The sequence below is a fragment of the Gouania willdenowi genome, chromosome 12 (genome assembly GCF_900634775.1).
Source record: "Gouania willdenowi chromosome 12, fGouWil2.1, whole genome shotgun sequence".
NCBI lineage: Eukaryota > Metazoa > Chordata > Actinopteri > Blenniiformes > Gobiesocidae > Gouania > Gouania willdenowi.
In genome coordinates, this window is record NC_041055.1 from 4274262 (window position 1) to 4292392 (window position 18131).

Sequence of the window (18131 nt, forward strand, 5' to 3'; positions counted from 1 at the left end):
CTTAACTCAATACGAATATAAAAAAATACAAACCATAATATTATTTGGTATTTTATTGTGTAAAGATGCTTCTTCCTGCTCTGTGGGAATCGTTTTTTTTTTTTAATCTTTTATTATAACTTAAAGTAGTGTATTTTCTGTCATTTTTACAATTTCCTATGGCCTGGGTCAGATTGGAATTCTTGGTGGGCTGGTTTTGGCCTGCAGGCCGTGTGTTTAACACCATCTCTCTCCACTATGGCACCCAAAAACTCTCCTTTTTCTACTATAAAGCACAACGTTATAAAGTTAAGACAACATTATTATTTTAGTGTGCAGATGAAATGATGACAACACAGATGTCCAGCATGTCCTTTTATATTTTTGTACAAAACAAGTGAAATAACAATGATGAGTCTCAGCCAGCTAAGGCTATCATACAAACTGCTATAGGCTTTCAATTACAGAAAGAAACATATTTATCGCCAGATAATGCTAGTATAAAAAAAAAAAAGGGTCCATCCTTGGTTTACTGCATGTTTCTGCTGAGGCAGATCTGACTCTGGGACGAAGGTGGAGGTTTTCCACACTATTGAGAGAAAGACTGATTCCTGAGATCTCGCTCCCAGACCATCTTTGTATAGTGGAAACAAAGACACAGTACAATGATGGATGGAAATCTGTAAACAGGTAGTCAGTGTATCTTTAAAGAGTACCTGTGCTAGTTATATTTACAACATCAGCCATGTTTTGTGTATTAAAACAACTTTTCTGAAGCGTTTAATTGCATGAAATGTAACTGATGTAGCAGCCCGTTTACAGCTTGATCCGACGTAGCCACGATGGCCCTCATTTATCAACCGTTCGTACGTTCAGATCTGAGCGTACGACGTGCGTTTGACCAAATTCATGTAAACTTCGGTATTTACCAATTCTGACGTGAGCGTGTGCTACGATCTGACCTCGTGTACGATAATCTGAGTGTGTAGTATAAAGTATCAAACAAACCTCAGATGTCATTTAAGCATAATCAGATACACATTCAGAACAGATCAAAACACATTGTAAAAACAAATTAAACTAAATAATTTTAATTTCCAAAAATCCCACATTATTACTGACACCACTTTTTTGGGGTTTCCTTCCATAGAATACTGTCTAACCCCGCTGGTAAACGACGCTACCATTTGAGCAGGAGGGGCTAAACGGTACCCACACGGCAGTGCAGCACTGTATTGCACCGGGGGAACCCTGCTGTGTATCATTCATCTTTTTTAAATGTAATGTATACCTTAAACTTCTGCAAACGCGCTCCAGTATGTCAGTAATATGATGAACTATAGGTGAAATTAACTAAAGGCATATTAAACAGAGTCAAGGGTCGACATTTTGTTATTTTTACGTTTTTTTTTAATAAGGGTTTTATTTCAATGTGTTATTTATTGCCTAAAGCGTGCGGACAACTGATGTTGATGTACACATATTTCCGTGTGTCTCTCCAAGATCTCTGCAGTGAAGTTGTACGCAGTGCACACAGGGGGGCAGACGTCACCTATGAGTTCTTTTATACGGTGGCTGAAAGGGACAAACGATTTTGTTATGCTCCACCTCAGATGTGAGTATTTCATTTCTTGCCAGTGCTTGTTTGACCTCAGTGGGCGGGGCATCTGAACCAGGAAGCTTTATGGGCGTAACATGTTAATGATGATCAAATTCAACCGCCGCATTTATCAACACCTGATAATTTGTACGCTGGGATTGGTCAGATACGAATGTTTCATAGATAACACGATGATCCCGTCGTATGAACAAATGTGAACTCAACCTGTTTTCACACAAGGTTGATAAACGAGGGCCTTTGAGTCTGAGGCGGTGTTTTGCATTAGCTTCACCTTCTTTCTTTGATGTTCCTCTGTATTTAGGCTTTTGTAGCTTTTCAACACATTTTTTTATTTTCATGTATGCGTGTTTAAGCTATGTGTGATGAGTTGTTATTGCACATTCTGCCACAGCCTGTGGTCATTATTAACACACAGGACATGCTACTCATGGCTGGAGGAGGAGACAGGAAGGATATTATAGTGATTAAAGTGAGCAGTTACTGCTGCACAAGGATGTATAAACCTCTGGGTTTAGGTGCAATGTTTGGCCAAAGATTATAATCAAAGTTCACTACAGGTACCCTTTAAATGTATCGTCAGCTGGGATTGGCTCCAGCAACCCCTGTGACTCTGTACAGGAATCAAAAGCTGAGAAAAAAAAATTTCCTTTCATGTTAATCTGTGAAAGCTGCTGAACGTTGAGTTTCCATCCGTAGTGATTACCTGAGACATGAAATGACCAACAGTACACTTAATGCTCTGTTTGACCACAAATGAGGAGATGTGGAGGTTAATAACAACAAACAGCACCAGGTAGGAATGTAAAGTAATGTAAAGAAATGTGACAGTTGCTATGAAATGGTTTCTGGATTAAATATTAACACACACTGGATCAGCACCTAAAGTCCTATGGACACGTCCAGGGTGGTTTACAGTACTGAGAGGAGGACGCCACAGGAGCCGTGTCACTGGACAGGACACGTTGTTAGAGGTCAGGACTAAACAGTCACTTTATATACACAATGAGAGGCTATATACCACAATCTATAAATACACAACAACAACAGTCCCAGATTCACACCATGAAAACAATTCAATTATTCCACAGGAGAAAAATGCTTCTGTAAACAAAAGAGGACGTCTGTGGGAGTCAAACCTGGAGGATTAAATCGACCTCAGAGAATGGAGAAAAAAAGACGCCCAGTTGTCCTTATGGTGTCCATGCTTTAACCTGAGCTTCATCCTGAGCCTTTGAGGCTTCAGGGCTCGTAGCTCCAACCTTTAGCTGAAACACACGGCTCCTACGGAGAGGCTGAACTGCTGTGAGAAGTTTCCTCCTCCCATCAGGGCCACGTCTCTCAAAGGAAGCAGCTGGAGGTCTTCAAACTCCATGACGGTCTCCCGTGGTCCAGAGATGCTCTCATCTATGGGCTGAAGGACAGAAGAGTTCACCAGAAACAGTCTCACTTCTTCTGTCTCACTCTATATGCTGATGATGTTTCAATCTCTCTTAACCAAGGCTCACAAGCCACATGAGGCTCCTCACTCCTCTCCTGTGGCTCCATTACCTTCAAAAGCTCAAACATACTCAGACGGACCCCGCTCCGCTCTCCTCAGAGCGCACCGCTGCGTAATAGTTTCCATTAAAATCCTAGATGTTCCATGATTCTTAGCGCTTCTCTGTAGTCCTTGTTCTCCTGAGACGTGTTTTAAAGGTGTCGCTACTCTCATAGCTCGTCTGCCAGTCTCTCCTCTAAGTTCGTATTCATCTCTTTCTCTGTTTCACCAAGGGGTGAAATACTGGTCGGTATTACATTTAATGTGGATCGATACAATGTCGAGCAATGTTTTGTGTGACACCAACTCAGCGGAAAAGTCCTTGCGGTAGTAAAATCTGAGCTTCTTTGTCTTCAGGCTTATTTGTTGTCATGTGACACAAATAGGGGTGTAACAATTTTTTCTTTAGCAACAATTCGTTGCTGCTGATTTGATATTGGTTAATTTAGAACAATTCAGTGCCATGAAATCATTTCAGTAGCTTTTTAGCCACAATAATGTAACCAGTGTGAGTGAAATAAATCCCTGTATACTGGAAAGTGCTGGTGAGGTTTAATGGATTCCTGATGTTTCTTGTAAGTTGAATCGTCTGTATGTCTTTACGTCAAATGTATTCCCATTTAATTTGAATAAAGTCCAACCAACACTTCAGTTTAAATTAACAAGATGTTAATTTTTCTGCTCTCATTTTCAATACCTAATACGTTTGTAATAAAAATACATATTAGGTTTATCTGACTCTTGTGCTGTTTTTTTACATATAAAAATAATACAATGTTGACAAAAAATTAAGTGCAACCAACATCTGTTCAGGTTAAATGAGCAGTGGTTGACTATGATACTTTTCATGTTAACATGATGGGAAGCATGAGGTTTTAGAGCAAACGCTAACGGGCTATTGCTACATGCACTGCTGCCGGTGCAGTGAACGTCGTCAGAAGGGCCTGGTGATCGACACAGTGATCGACTACTTTAGAATATCTCCATGTGTTTCCACACACTGGCCCTCAAAGGTGGATTGTTCATCAATTTCTCACTCACCGGATTCTCCGTAACGCCGTTTTGTTGTCTGCCTGCATGTGACGTCACAGACAGCTACAGAGTCATCCGTAACGTCTTTATTATTAATAGTGCTTTTAAAACACATCCACATAAAGTCTGTTTTGCTTAAATCCAATGCGTTATTTCCTTGTAATGATACAATTGATTGATTTTTGATTTTTAAAAATGATTTTAGGTCATTTAATGTCATCCGTAAGGCCAACTATCCGAGCACAGATCGTTGGATGGTAGGAACATAAATCGATTCATTGATCTAATGGATGAAATGTTACACCCTTAGACACAAATGGTTTACGATTACTGTGAAACATCACTAATGAATGGACAAAACTAAGGAGACATGCACCAACAGAACAGGAACATGACACATGTAACCCACATCCTTACAGGACCTGATCCTGGGGGGGAGTGGTGGCCTAGTGGTTAAGGACGCTGGGCTTGCAATCGGAGGGCTGCCGGTTCAAGCCTCACCGGGGCCGTCACTGTGGGATGTTGAGCAAGTCCCTTAACCCCGAACTGCTCCCCAGGCGCCGCAAAATGGCTGCCGACTGCTCCTCAGGGATGGGTTAAGTGCAGAAGACAAATTCCAATAATGTACTAACATTACATGGCCAATTAAAGGCGAAAGCCCGGTTTAATTTAATTAATTTAATTTAATTAATTTTTAATTTAATTTAATTTAATCCTGTACCACATTTCAAATAAAGTCTGAATGCTGGGTTTTCCGTCTTAGTTTCTCTTACCACACAGCCCTTGAGCGCTCCGAGGTAGCTTTGCCTCCGTGTGTCTGCGAGGAACTTAACGTCTCTGTCCGTCTGTCCCAGTTTGTGTCCTGGGTGACAGGAGTAGGTCACCTTCTGTACAGCCGTGCTGCTGTGCAACCTCAGGAAACGCAGCTGGACTATGTTAACACCTGGATAGTAAACCTGAGAGAGAGAAGAGCAGAGGTGTAATATCCTACTGATGAATCCTAATGAAACATCCTACTCAGGTAGAAGTACTGTGACTTGATTGACAGTTTTGAGAACTACAAATAAAAAGTAGCTCAATTAAATAGCTCTCAATGTAAAAGTTACTAGTTACTTTCAACCCCCATGTTTATTATTTGGTAACAAATCTTGCCAAGGTTTCCTTTCATACAGTAAACATCTCATATATAAACCTAAAAAGGGAGGCAACGTTTACATTGCATTATGACACTGTCGCCTTCCCTTTGTTTGAATGCAAATATGTCAGACAGATGGTGACAGGGATTTGCATCATCATCAGCCTCTCTCTCTCGTGGTGTTTTTTCTAAACTACTTCCTATTCCATCCATGGTTCACTTCAGTCCACATGAGCAGCAGTAGCTAGTTCTTCTTCTGGCGATGCGCTGAGAAAAAAACCTCCATTTACTGCTGTTTTGGTGCCATGCATTTCTAGACAGCCCAAACAGAATTACATCACCGCCTCCTTTTCTTCAGCCCACCTTCATTCACAGACTACGTCAGTTTGACAATATCCGTTGATCGTTTTAAACAAAAAATAATAATTTACTAGTAAAGGTTAGGTGTAGAATTTCTATTTCTTAATTTTATACCATGCACTTTTATACGGATTAAGTTTTATACCTATGCACTTTAATTCTGATGAACTTGTTATTCCAACAGACTTATCACACCTTATGTTATGTTTATGATAAATGTGTTCGTCCAGGCTTGAATCTTGAATGTTATTGGGAGGAGCATGTGCAATTTCGTTGTACTTTGCACATTGACAATAAAATTATTCTATTCTATTCTAATGAAGTACTTTACTTCTTTTAAAATGTACTAAAGTACAAATAAAATGAATGATTTAGAGATATACTCAAAAAAGTACAAGTACCCATAAAAGCAACTCAATTATTATAACGTGAATACTTGTAATCTGTTAATTTCACCTCTGGGGAAAAACAAATGCATAACTTCTTGTTAGAAGCAGCTTTATTGGAATTTGAAACACTGTAGAATTGGAAAATGAAGTGTGTTACTAAGATATAGCGTATCTAGTCATTTGGTTAGTCTGACAATGTGGGTGTGTGGTGGGTATATTTTGTTCTTATTTGTATGTCTAGTTACATGTTGAGAAGCTTTCTGTGTCTACAAGTGCAGAGCATGAGTAGATCTCCATCTCTTTCCCTTTGTTCTCTCACAGGTGAAGCCTATCTCCATTATTACCCTCACTACTTAAGGAGTGTTTGAATACATGGTGGTTACTGGTGTGTTGTTAATCCCTTATGTTCCTCACCAACCTGATGCTTTTATAAATAACATAAAGGACAAACCTGACGGTGGATCTTTAGAGTTTAAAATCTGAATAAACTGTTTTTAGGTGTATTTTTAGGTTTGGTGATGCTCTCATAAGGTTTGCTGCACAAATCCCTGACTCAGTGATATTGTCTTACTTGAAATCCCTGATCCATCTTGCTGAACCACTGAAAGGAACCTTCCTCAGAAAACTCCTCCATCCAAGCCTCCACAGGCAACTGCACACAGAGGAAGAGGCAATGAAAGGCCTGCCCTTGTTCATGACCATCAATATTAAACAATTCATTACTTTTGTTTAAGCTTTTTAAATGTTACATTTCTCCATGGAACAAAGACAGTTCAGATGATTTCTCATGAGGTACCTCAGGGTAATAAAGGGGTAATAATACTTTCACCAACATTTGTTTGTTTGTTTGAATATTAGCAGGATTACATCAAAAGTACATAAATTATTTTTAACAATATTTTAACCAAAGATAGACCTTATGCCATGAAAGATTCCATTACATTTTGAAGGGGATTCGGATCAATAAACTGATTCTGGTTCAATTTCTAAAAATGTATAAATCGCTATCATTAGCAAATTTTCAAAAATTCATATTTCTGTTCGTAAAACAGGAACACATCTTTATGAAACTTGTCTCAGTTATATTGAGTTTGTTCCTCAATTATCCCACCGAGTTTCATCTGGATCAGATTTAGATTTGATCAAGATTTTACTAAAAGATGGGTGTGCCTATACATTTAGTCCAACTTTATTGTTATTAATGCGAATAAAACATTCAGTAACACTTTACTTGAAGCTTTATACATAAGGCTGACATTACGCTGTCATTAGCATGAATAAGGTGTCATGAAGACAGTCATTAAGGTGTCATTAAGTGTCATTTGCTAAATGATGACACCATTCGGTAAACTATGACACCTTTTGAGCTACTGTATGTTGGCATTTCTTGGGTTAGGTGGAGGGATCTCGTGGGGTTAGGGGTTAGGAAGACATCTTTCATGACACCTTATTCATGCTAATGACTAGGGGTGTTGACGATATATCGCAATCTTACGTCGAACAATTTTTAACCTTTATTTAACCAGGAAAGTATTTTCCACTGCAGGAGACATTGTAACTGCATAAAGAAGTGCTGAAACATGGGCATGTTGACCAGCTTGTGTTTTTTGTATAAAATCTAAAAAGAAAGACTAACTTTCTGCATTTATTTGTTGTTCTAGGCATATACCTCAGTTAAGTTGCACTAATGTTAAAGTTGGTTTAAAAGCCACAGGCAGATTGTATGTCATTTTTTTATTTTAAATTGTTGGCACATGGCATGTTAAAGCCAATGTTGAGTGTAAAATATGCCAATAAATTTTTTTTCATACATAATGTTCTCATATATTTAAAAAAATTGCAATAATGGCCTTATACTTTAATATATGGATATATCGTATAGTATCGTATTGAATCTGGATATGAATCTTATTGCCAGATGCCAGACAATACACACCCCTACTAATGACAGGTGTGATGTCATAATAATGACAGCGTAATGTCAGCCTTTATGTATAAAACTTCAAGTGTTACAGAAATTTCTTCCAAGCCTTTAAAGTGAGAAAGATCATAGCACCGTGATCCAGATAACTGCCAACATCTGGATGAGGTAATGCTTCCTTTGAGGTCTTAACCAGGGGAGTGTGATGGTGTGCAGGTTTTACCTGAGGGTCTTTAGGATGGATGCAGGTCTGAATTAGTGTGGGAGTAAAGCTGCAGTAGGCCAGCAGAGCATCAGCAGAGCTGCCCTGGTTTGGATCTACATAGAACATCCCTGTAGAGGAGAGATATATCAGAAAATCATGCAAACAACCTTTAATCTAATGCAAGTGTCAAGCTCGGGGTCTGGGGGCCAAATCCGGCCTTTTTGAGCATCCAAATCAGCCCGCAGCAGAAAGCAAAAAAAGTCAGAGAATCCGTGAATCATTGTTTAAATTACCAAATAGTTCAGTTGTAGATATCTCAGCTAGACAAATCCAAATTAATACAAACATTCAATGGAACTCACAATTTCATTTCATCTCAAATTGTTAAAAGAACTCGATTTTTTTTTTTTTTTAACAAATCCTGCAATTTTCTTTAAACTGTTCCACAAAATCTTTCCACATTAGATAAAAATGAGTCACAAAATCAAATTAATTGAAAATGAAGATCCTGCAGGGACTGATATATGTTACTTATTGCTTTGATATTATCAGTGCCGTACACATTTTATCATTTATTTATACATGGAAGCACAAACTAGAGCACAATAATGATTTAATTACATTTTTATACATTTATACATATCAATTAGGGATGTAACAATTAATCGTAAGGCAGTTACAAATCGATTAATAGGTATCACGATTGACCGATGCTTTAAAAATTTTATCGCAGTACTTTTTTTAAACAGCAAAGGGCGCTATATATTTATCCCTTCTCTTCAGCAGTGTACCAGCGGCCGGAATCTGCTACTATTTTCTTTCTGGCCGCCTTCTACTCTTATGTTAATAAATGATTCCTTACCCCTTTAGCACCGAAAGAATATTTATATTATGTGAATATCTGTAAAAGTCACGTTTTTCTATTAGCTCTGTCTGCTAGTATAGCATCTCTTCTTCACTGCTAGAATAACTGCATGCCATCCGACCACTGGGTCACCAGCGCCCTCTGCTGGTCCAAACAAATATCTGACGTAAATCAGTGCAATTACTTTTTTTTTTTTAAAGTCCAATTGTTAAGGCACAAAATACATTTTCAGTTGCACTTTTAAAAAGAAAAAGAACTATTATGCAGTTTTGCATTGTTTACTATAGAACCAGAATTTAAATTAACAAGTTTCTTCTTCATTTGTATAATTCCTTTATTTATTTCATTCAAGATTTGTTTTTAGTTAAATTGCATTGTTTTGAATAGTTTATCAAGGGATTCTTTTGACAATGAAAAATAAAAGGAAAATAATGCAGTACAGAAATATTTTTCAGTCATCATTTGTCTACAGACCCATTTTGTAAAATAAATCGTGAGAGAATCGTATCGTGAACTCAGTATCGTGAATCAAATCGTATCGGGAGTTGAGTGAATCGTTACATCTCTAATATTAATATGTAGAAGTGGAACCCAAACGGACCGCTGGTGTACTCAGGGTGGCAGAGCCACAGCTCCAGGCAGGTAGTAGCTGGATGTTCTTTGCTTCCATCTGGAGGATCCAACAGCAAGCGGAGCTCCTGCTGCAGAGAGTCCAGCAGCGTTTGGATCAGAGGGTAGTTGGGCTTGTCCGACACGTACATCAGGTCCTGCACAACATGGATCACAGCATCTATTATTGGGACTTACATGTATTTAACTAACAAAGGGATAATGAACATAGACAAACATTTTAATATGAAAGATCAATCAACTAAGTATAGTACAACAATAGGAAATGTTAAATATTAAAGTGCATCACAGTTAAAATAATCTATTCTTCCCCACCCTTTCCTACCTTGAGTCTCTCCTCCCTGCTCCCTTTCCCCTCCCCCTCCACCTAGGTGTAACACTGCTCTCCCTTTTTATATCCTCCCTATAATAAAATATTTCTTATCCTTCCTTAGGGAGGGCTGGTGATGGTCACAATTAAGCAATAAAATAAATCAATTTATTTTATTGCAATAACAAAACATGCATTGCTGTCTCATAATGATTGCACTTCTTGTAGTGTTGACCTTTGACAGCATGTGCAGACAAGAGAAAAAAAAAGTGCATCACAGTTTATAAATCAATGACTTCATTCATATAGCAGTCAGTTACTACTCATCAATTCATGTTTATAAATTTCTGTAAATAACCTCCTTTTTGACCAGTTTCACCTCACGGAAATTACACCAAACAAAGGTATGATGATTAAAACATTATAGTTTTAATTATAGTTTAAATGTTTTTACTATTAAAAAATGATCTTAAAGAGTAACTAAAGCCCAAAACCATTTTTCCACTGAAAATAAAGGTATTTGGTATCAAGTAGTGCTATTTTAGTCAAAGTATTTCATCCATCCATCCATTTTCTGACCCACTTTGTCCTTTTTCAGGGTCGCAGGGTTCTGCCGGTGCCCATCTCTGGCTCACAGTGGGCGTTAGGAGGGGGTACACCCTGGACAGAGCGCCAGTCCATCGCTGAAAAGTATTTCAATTTGTCGTATTTTGTTGTAAAATGTCAGTGTGACTGCCCTCTACGGGTTGAAACCAGGCTATTAATTGAGCTATTTGCTGGGATTGAGGTTCTGTGATGTCATTGGACCATCATGCGTCACTGTTAGCTCCGCCCCTTCAATAAAAACTAGCATCTATGGACTCTACCATCTGTGGTGAGTGGGTTGGACTGAGAGAATTGTGAATAGAGAGCTATATTGAGTATTAAGTAGCTAGTTAGCATAGCATAAATTGTTCTTTGGAGATTTTATCGTACAGACTGGGCGTGTCTTAACTGCTCCAGGAGCCCCACCCATAATCAAGGCTCTTTTTTTAAAAAAAATGTCCCCCTAGTGGCAGGTCAGCAAAAACAAGGGGGTTTAGTTACTTTTTAAAGACGGAAATTAAAGACAAATTTTGTCCAAGTCTCAGTGCATGGTGGTTCCTCCTGGTGGCAGGAAGATATAAATAGACAGTTTTACTCAAATAAACCATCTTTTCTACAGATTTATTCAACTTAAGCCTTTGGAAACATTTCTTATGACTAGAATTTGTGAATTTCGTCATTACTTTATTTCACCTAATTCATGTATTGCTCTGAAACGTGACACAGGTTTGCTAGGAATTACTTTTAGTGTCTGTATAAATGTGATGTCATCAGTGCAGACCTTGAGTTGGGACAGGGTGATGTTCAAAGATGGCCCTGGTGGACCAGGAACCCCAGGAGGACCCTGCAAAACAAGATGACAGTTTCAAACACCAACAAGAGGAAACATGCTGCACTTCCCCTGATGCAGATACAGCACATCAAAGGAGGACGAGTTATTGTGTTACAGTTTCAGGAGTTTCCACAACCATGGAGCTAAATTTAAAACGTAATCCGACAACACTGAAGAACCCAGAGGAAATCAAACTAGACTCTCACACAGCGTGGTGCACACACTGTTGACGCTCCCTGCTAACAGTATTAAACTGGGAGGAAACAGGAAGTACACTTACTGGGAGTCCACTCCGACCGGGTGCTCCAGGCAGCCCTTGGTAGCCTTTTAAACCCTGTGGATAGCAGTGATTAAGATGTAAGCACAGGGCAGACATTATAACAACTCGTGCTGTGATGAAATGGGAGCAAAGTGATGCAGCTTTGCAGTAGATGAGCCTCAGAGTAACAGTGTTGTGATTATGTGTCTGTTTGCTGCAGATAGCAGGAGCTCAGTATGTGTGTGTGTGTGTGCGCGCGCGCGTGTGTGTGTAGGAGAACTATCTCACCTTTAATCCAAACAATCCCTACAACAGGAGAGGAAACAGTGAGAAAAGAAACATCAGATTTGTCAACATGAGGAATCCTTCCTGTGCCACGAGGCCTCAGAGAGCGTTTTTACGGCTGCATTAAGGAGCTCCAGCTTTAAAAACTAATGCATTGCTCTTTTCCTGCATCACTGCAGGCTAAACGCAAGCATTAAGGACTGAGCAGAGCGACAGCTAAAGAAAAGAGCGACTGCTGACTAACGGCAGGCTGTGATTTACTTCTAATCACAGGAACAAAAGCGTTTAACGCTGACGTTTCCGTCACACATTCATTCTGCTTCCAGTGCAATCGGTCACACACAGATAAACAAAGAAGAATGTTCTGGAGGTGTTTAATTAAGTCTTATACATTCACAACTTGTTTTTCCACCAAAATAGTTTATTCTCAAAATGAACTCACAGGAAAACCAGGAATTCCCAGCATGCCCCTGGGTCCGGGTCGACCGATGTTTCCCTGAAACAAAATCAAAACACAAGCTTTCACCAGAAATAAAAACTTACTTTACAGGCAGTGACGGAAAGGAGTCAAAATGCAGAGATTTCAGTTTCAGTTTGTTTGTTTCAGTCTAACAAAAAAAAAAAAAAAATCACACTTAAAAAATATATAACAAGACTGAAACAGTCTTTACTACATGAAGTCTCCTCTTCACTGCCCCACGTCTACATATCAGTTCATTTACAGCTTTTTATGGCCACTTTTACTGGAACCAGACTGATACACCGCTTCATCCGCTCTTTTTACCGTGTATACCGCAGAGCGATCACAGCGAGTCGGACTCTGAGTCAAAATACGGACGCGATCCAACGTGGTGATTTGGTAACTTCATGCTGTTATGCTACTATTACAAACTGGCTGAGATCAGAACAGCCTGGATACAGCCTGTATCCAGGATGTTCTGATCTCTGCTCCGTCTGTCCGTCCTCCTTACAGAAGCGTCTCCATCAGCCTCAGAGTCCAGAGCACAGATCAATCCTGAACAAACCTAACGCAGTGATTTAACAACTTTATGCTGTTTATCTTTCTATTAGAAACTGGCTGACTTTTAGTGCATCCACACTGATGCTGCTCTCTCTCTCTCTTTCTCTGACAACATTTTTCCGGATCGTTGCTATGATGAGGCAGTGTGCATCATGACAAAATGATTGATCAGAATGATTCAGTGCAAGCAAGAATGATTTAATGACAATTTCATTGTTCCACCTGGCCTAATGTGACAGAGCTCAATTTTGTGGCGTCATGAAAATTATAAAACCGGGAAAAATCCACAATTTAGCAGCGTCATTGTTTAAGCCGCAGGGTTCAAAGCATGAGAAAAAAAGTACCGTAACCGCTTATAGTCCGGAAATTATGGTACACGTGTATTTTCTTTTATACACAACATTTAACAAAGAACACAAACTTATTTCTACTGCTTCAGATAATTCTCTAAAATATATTGTGACATTTTCCTTTTGAAATTAAATAGTGTGACCAAACAATACACAGTACCTGTTCTCCTTTCAAGCCTGGTGGTCCCAGCAGTCCATCAGCACCTCGAATACCCTGCAAGAAAAGCAAGGAAGACAAAATTATATTTATGTTTCTGAGTCCACTAATGAATCAATATTTGAACCATCTTAATGAGAGCACCACAGGTAAAATAAGCCAGTACATTTTGTGTTTATTTTCATGTCCTACCTTCATACCATCACCTCCAGGTGGCCCTGGTACTCCCATATCTCCCTTTTCGCCCTGATGACACAAAACATCTGTATTTAAACGCTGGAAGGTCAACATAGTTAAAGAGCTACGGAAATGTATAAGCAATCTATTAATTAGTCAATTACTTTTTATGAACTTGATTTGATTAAATGATGATTTATGGTAAAATAAATAGATAAAAAGTTATAAAAATTTCTCGTCCTGGATAACATAAAGTATAAAAGAAGACATTTTTAAAAAGATACATACTAAATATGGATATCTGATATGATCAGAGAAACACCAGCATATTAATGTAATATTAATACTGGTATTAGATTTTCTGCAAATAATGAAAAACTGATCAAATAATCCCTAGAAGGGACACAAACAGTGTTATAGCATCAGCGTTATTGGAAAAGTAATGATCAACATCTCAAATATAGAAGAAAAATAATGACTGTATGAAGGTATGTTTATGTTTTTATCTGATCATTTCTGTGTCTTTTTTGACCTAGAGACTGTAACATCTGTTCCCCCTAGTTATGTGTGTTTAAAGAAAAGGTACATAAATGAGAACACAAGTGCACAGTTTATGGAAGCCATAGCAATGACACCAACATTGAGTGCTGAGACAGTTGATGATCTTCTGGATGAGTATAATAGAAACGTCTGTAATGTCATAGATGTGGTGGCTCCAATCAAAACTAAGAGAAAACCAAACACACAGAAAACACCTTGGAGGAGGACTGAGATAATGCAGAATTTGAAATCTGACTGTAGAAGAGCTGAGCGTAAATGGAGATCAACAAAACTCCAAATTCATCTAGAACTATACAAAATAAGTCTGCGAAAATTCAATGATGGCTTGTTCAAAGCAAGGCAGCAATACTTTTCTGAAATTATTGCCAAAAATGTCAACAACTCTCGCACGTTGTTTTCTGTAATTGAAAAGCTCACAACCCCCCCAGATCAGATAGCCCCTGAATTACTGTCAGCTGGAAAATGCAATGAATTTGCTGTATATTTCAATGAAAAAATACAATCAATAAGGTCAAACATCAGAACAAACCAGCAAAATCACAAAAAGCTTGAACAGCTTCAACCACTGAGGGATGAGTCAATTACAATGTTAGAGTTTATTACAGTGAACCCAAAAACAATAGAGGAAACTGTTCAGCAGCTGAATCCATCAACGTGTTGCCTTGACACAATACCCTCAAACTTCTTTAAAACTGTTGTAAAGTCAATTGTCACTGATCTGTGTCAGATAATTAACTGCTCATTCCAATCAGGCACCGTACCAAAATCCCTGAAAGTAGCTGCTGTGAAACCGCTGTTAAAAAAGAGAACACTGGATGCCTCTATACTGGCTAACTATAGACCAATCAGCAACCTTCCATTCACGGCCAAGATCATTGAGAAGGTGGTCTTCAACCAACTGAGTCAATTCTTAACATTCAACAAAATATTTGATAAATTTCAGTCAGGTTTTCGTTCTCATCACAGCACTGAAACTGCTCTTATCAAAGTGATCAATGACATAAGGTTGAACACTGATTCAGGAAAAGTATCTGTTCTCATTCTGTTGGATCTAAGTGCTGCATTTGACACTGTAGATCATACAATTTTGTTGCACAGATTGCAAACATGGGTCGGACTAAATGGAAAAGTAATGCAATGGTTTAAGTCATACTTGGAGGAGCGAAGCTATTTTGTAAGCATTGGAAACTTTGAATCTGACAGATTACCAATGTCCTGTGGGGTTCCTCAGGGATCTGTTCTTGGACCCCTTCTGTTTAACCTTTACATGCTTCCTTTAGGACAAATTTTACAGAACTGTAAGGTTGATTATCAGAGCTATGCAGATGACACACAACTATATCTATCACTGAACCCAGATGACCATGGTCCCATTGAGGTGTTGTGTGACTGTTTAGAAAAAGTAAACTGCTGGATGAGTGAAAACTTCCTTCAACTAAACCATGACAAGACGGAGGTGATTGTCTTTGGTAACAAGGAAAAGAGGACTGCTGTCAGCAATTATCTTGAGTCTCGATCTTTAAAAGCTAAAGACCAAGTCAAAAACCTTGGTGTTCTGATTGACTCAGATCTTACATTCAGCAGTCAGATCAAATCTATCACAAAAACAGCCTTTTACCACCTAAAGAACATCTCCAGAGTGAAAGGTTTAATGGCTCAGAAAGATCAGGAGAAACTGGTCCATGCTTTTATCTCCAGCAGACTGGACTATTGTAATGGTCTTCTGACAGGAATCCCCCAAAAGAGCATCAAACAGCTACAGCTGGTTCAGAACGCTGCAGCTCGGGTCTTAACCAGAACAAAGAGGTCAGAGCACATTACTCCAGTTTTAAAGTCTTTACACTGGCTCCCAGTCAGCCTCAGAATAGACTTTAAAGTTCTGCTGCTGGTGTATAAATCTGTGAATGGGTTTGGTCCAGAATACATCAGTGACATGTTGGTCAGGTATGAACCCAGCAGGTCTCTCAGATCTATGGACACAGGTCAGATAGTGGAACCCAGAGCTCACAGTAAACATGGTGATGCTGCTTTTAGTTGTTATGCTGCAAAGAAGTGGAACAAACTGCCAGCGGAGCTGAAGTCAGCATCCAATGTGAACATTTTTAAATCAAAGTTAAAGGCACTTTTTTTCTCTACTGCATATGATTGAGAGAGAGATTTTTTGTCATGTTGTTGATGTCATGATGATTTTACTGATGATTTTAATTGATTTTACTGATGATTTTAATTGTTCTTATTGATTTAAATGTTCTTATTGATTTTAAACAATTGAATGTTTTATCATGTAAAGCACATTGAGTTGCCTTGAGTATGAAATGCGCTATATAAATAAATTTGCCTTGCCTTGCCTTGCCTTTTTTAAAGAGACTCTGGAACATAAAAGTCTCAGGACCAGGAGAACAACAATCCTCCTCCAGGTACCCTTTAAGACTAAACTCAGGTTTATTTAACCTTGCTCACCTCTTCTCCCTTCTCTCCTTGGTCTCCCGTCTCTCCACGTAAACCTGGGATTCCCTTTGTTACACAAATAAATATCTGTTTAGTGACTATGTGTGAATGTGTGCGTCAGGAACGTCTCACTCACAATTAGACCAGACCATCCAGGGACGCCTTTGGATCCCGGGTCTCCTTTTACACCCTGAACAACAACAACACGAGCTAACGTTAGACTGTAAATTATCATCAGGTGTGTATACAACAGTCCAGTGAAAATGTGGGAAATCTGACCTTTGACCCTCGGTGTCCTCGGGCCCCTCTGACCCCTGCCTTTCCTCGTTTCCCCTGAGATTAAATCAATAATGTGTTTAAATGAGGAGGAAAACAAAAAATCCAGGAAATATTTCACATCTGTTTCTGATTCAACAATAAGTATCATTGTATAGTTGCAAAATTATGAAAAATACATTATTTTTTATTCTAATTGTTTCATTTCCAGGTAAACAAAAAGGGATACGTGCACCCTCACCCTCCTTCCAGCTGGACCAGTCTTTCCTGGTGATCCAGTTTTCCCGTCGTCTCCCTGTTGATGAGAAACTTTGAGGAAATGATTGCTTTTTAAGACAGAAATCCTACTTGGAACAAAGCAGAGTTCAACATGTTTGATTGTGTGTTATAATATCTGTGGGATGTGGGTAGGAACAGCAACAGAGAGAGAAACAGGCAAGGACGGTTTAGGTAACACCTCTGACGGGTAAATAGTCAAAGCTGTAGTGGGTTGGCTAATTATCCCACTACGACAAAGAGGGTATGTCTGAATAGTCCCTCCTATCTCCTTTCCTATTCACTGTTCCTTCACCCCCAGAAGTGTTTAAGTGGCGGCCGTGATAAAGAGCATCCGAGTTCTCTTTAAGCTCAGGAAAAGAGGCTCAATGCTTCCTTTATAACCTCCTTTAGCCTTGGAAACACTGATACATCCTTTACCAAAGGAGACCAGCTAATGCTGACCCACAATTCCTTGCGTTGACCACATTTAAAGGGGAACGTACACCCGAGCGTTCACGGAAACTCACGATGACCGACTTATCAGATTATAACTGACATAAAACAGACACTCTGTGGTTAAAGAAAAAGGGATCAGAGACATTTTGAGGTTCTATCAGGGGAAAGTGTTATAAATGAGCTTTTAGTCCATTTTTGGAAATTTGTAGTTTTTCACCACGACAGACGTCACTAACCTTTGTGGCCGTCAGATTATTATGTCACCTAGTGGAAGTGTGTCTGATTGTCAAAATAAATGTGATGGCCTTTTCCTTACTCCTCTCCTAACACCTTTCCTTAACCCTATGACGTCATCTACGGGGTTAAAGAGCAGTGGATAGGAAAGGAGATAGGAGGGACCATTTGAATGCAGCCAGAGAGTGATCATTGCTCCTGTGTTGTCATTTGAGTAACAGGTGTTGATTTGAATGTTATTCCAAATC

At 39.0% G+C, this 18131-nt stretch overlaps 1 protein-coding gene across 1 annotated transcript in view; it reads right to left on the reverse strand.

Annotated features, from left to right (window-relative positions):
* Window positions 1–354: 354 nt before the first annotated feature.
* LOC114473668 (collagen alpha-1(I) chain) overlaps window positions 355–18131 on the reverse strand; it is a 155955-nt gene continuing 138178 nt past the window's right edge. The window contains exons 54-68 of the mRNA XM_028463432.1: window positions 17177–17230; window positions 16939–16992; window positions 16796–16849; window positions 16672–16725; window positions 13666–13719; window positions 13477–13530; window positions 12388–12441; window positions 11949–11966; window positions 11682–11735; window positions 11351–11413; window positions 9646–9811; window positions 8198–8307; window positions 6625–6705; window positions 4943–5125; window positions 355–3011 (exon numbers count right to left, since the gene is read on the reverse strand). Coding sequence (XP_028319233.1) covers window positions 2862–3011; window positions 4943–5125; window positions 6625–6705; window positions 8198–8307; window positions 9646–9811; window positions 11351–11413; window positions 11682–11735; window positions 11949–11966; window positions 12388–12441; window positions 13477–13530; window positions 13666–13719; window positions 16672–16725; window positions 16796–16849; window positions 16939–16992; window positions 17177–17230 — 1203 coding nt within the window. The 3' untranslated portion in view covers window positions 355–2861. The remainder of the gene's footprint in view (window positions 3012–4942; window positions 5126–6624; window positions 6706–8197; window positions 8308–9645; window positions 9812–11350; window positions 11414–11681; window positions 11736–11948; window positions 11967–12387; window positions 12442–13476; window positions 13531–13665; window positions 13720–16671; window positions 16726–16795; window positions 16850–16938; window positions 16993–17176; window positions 17231–18131) is intronic.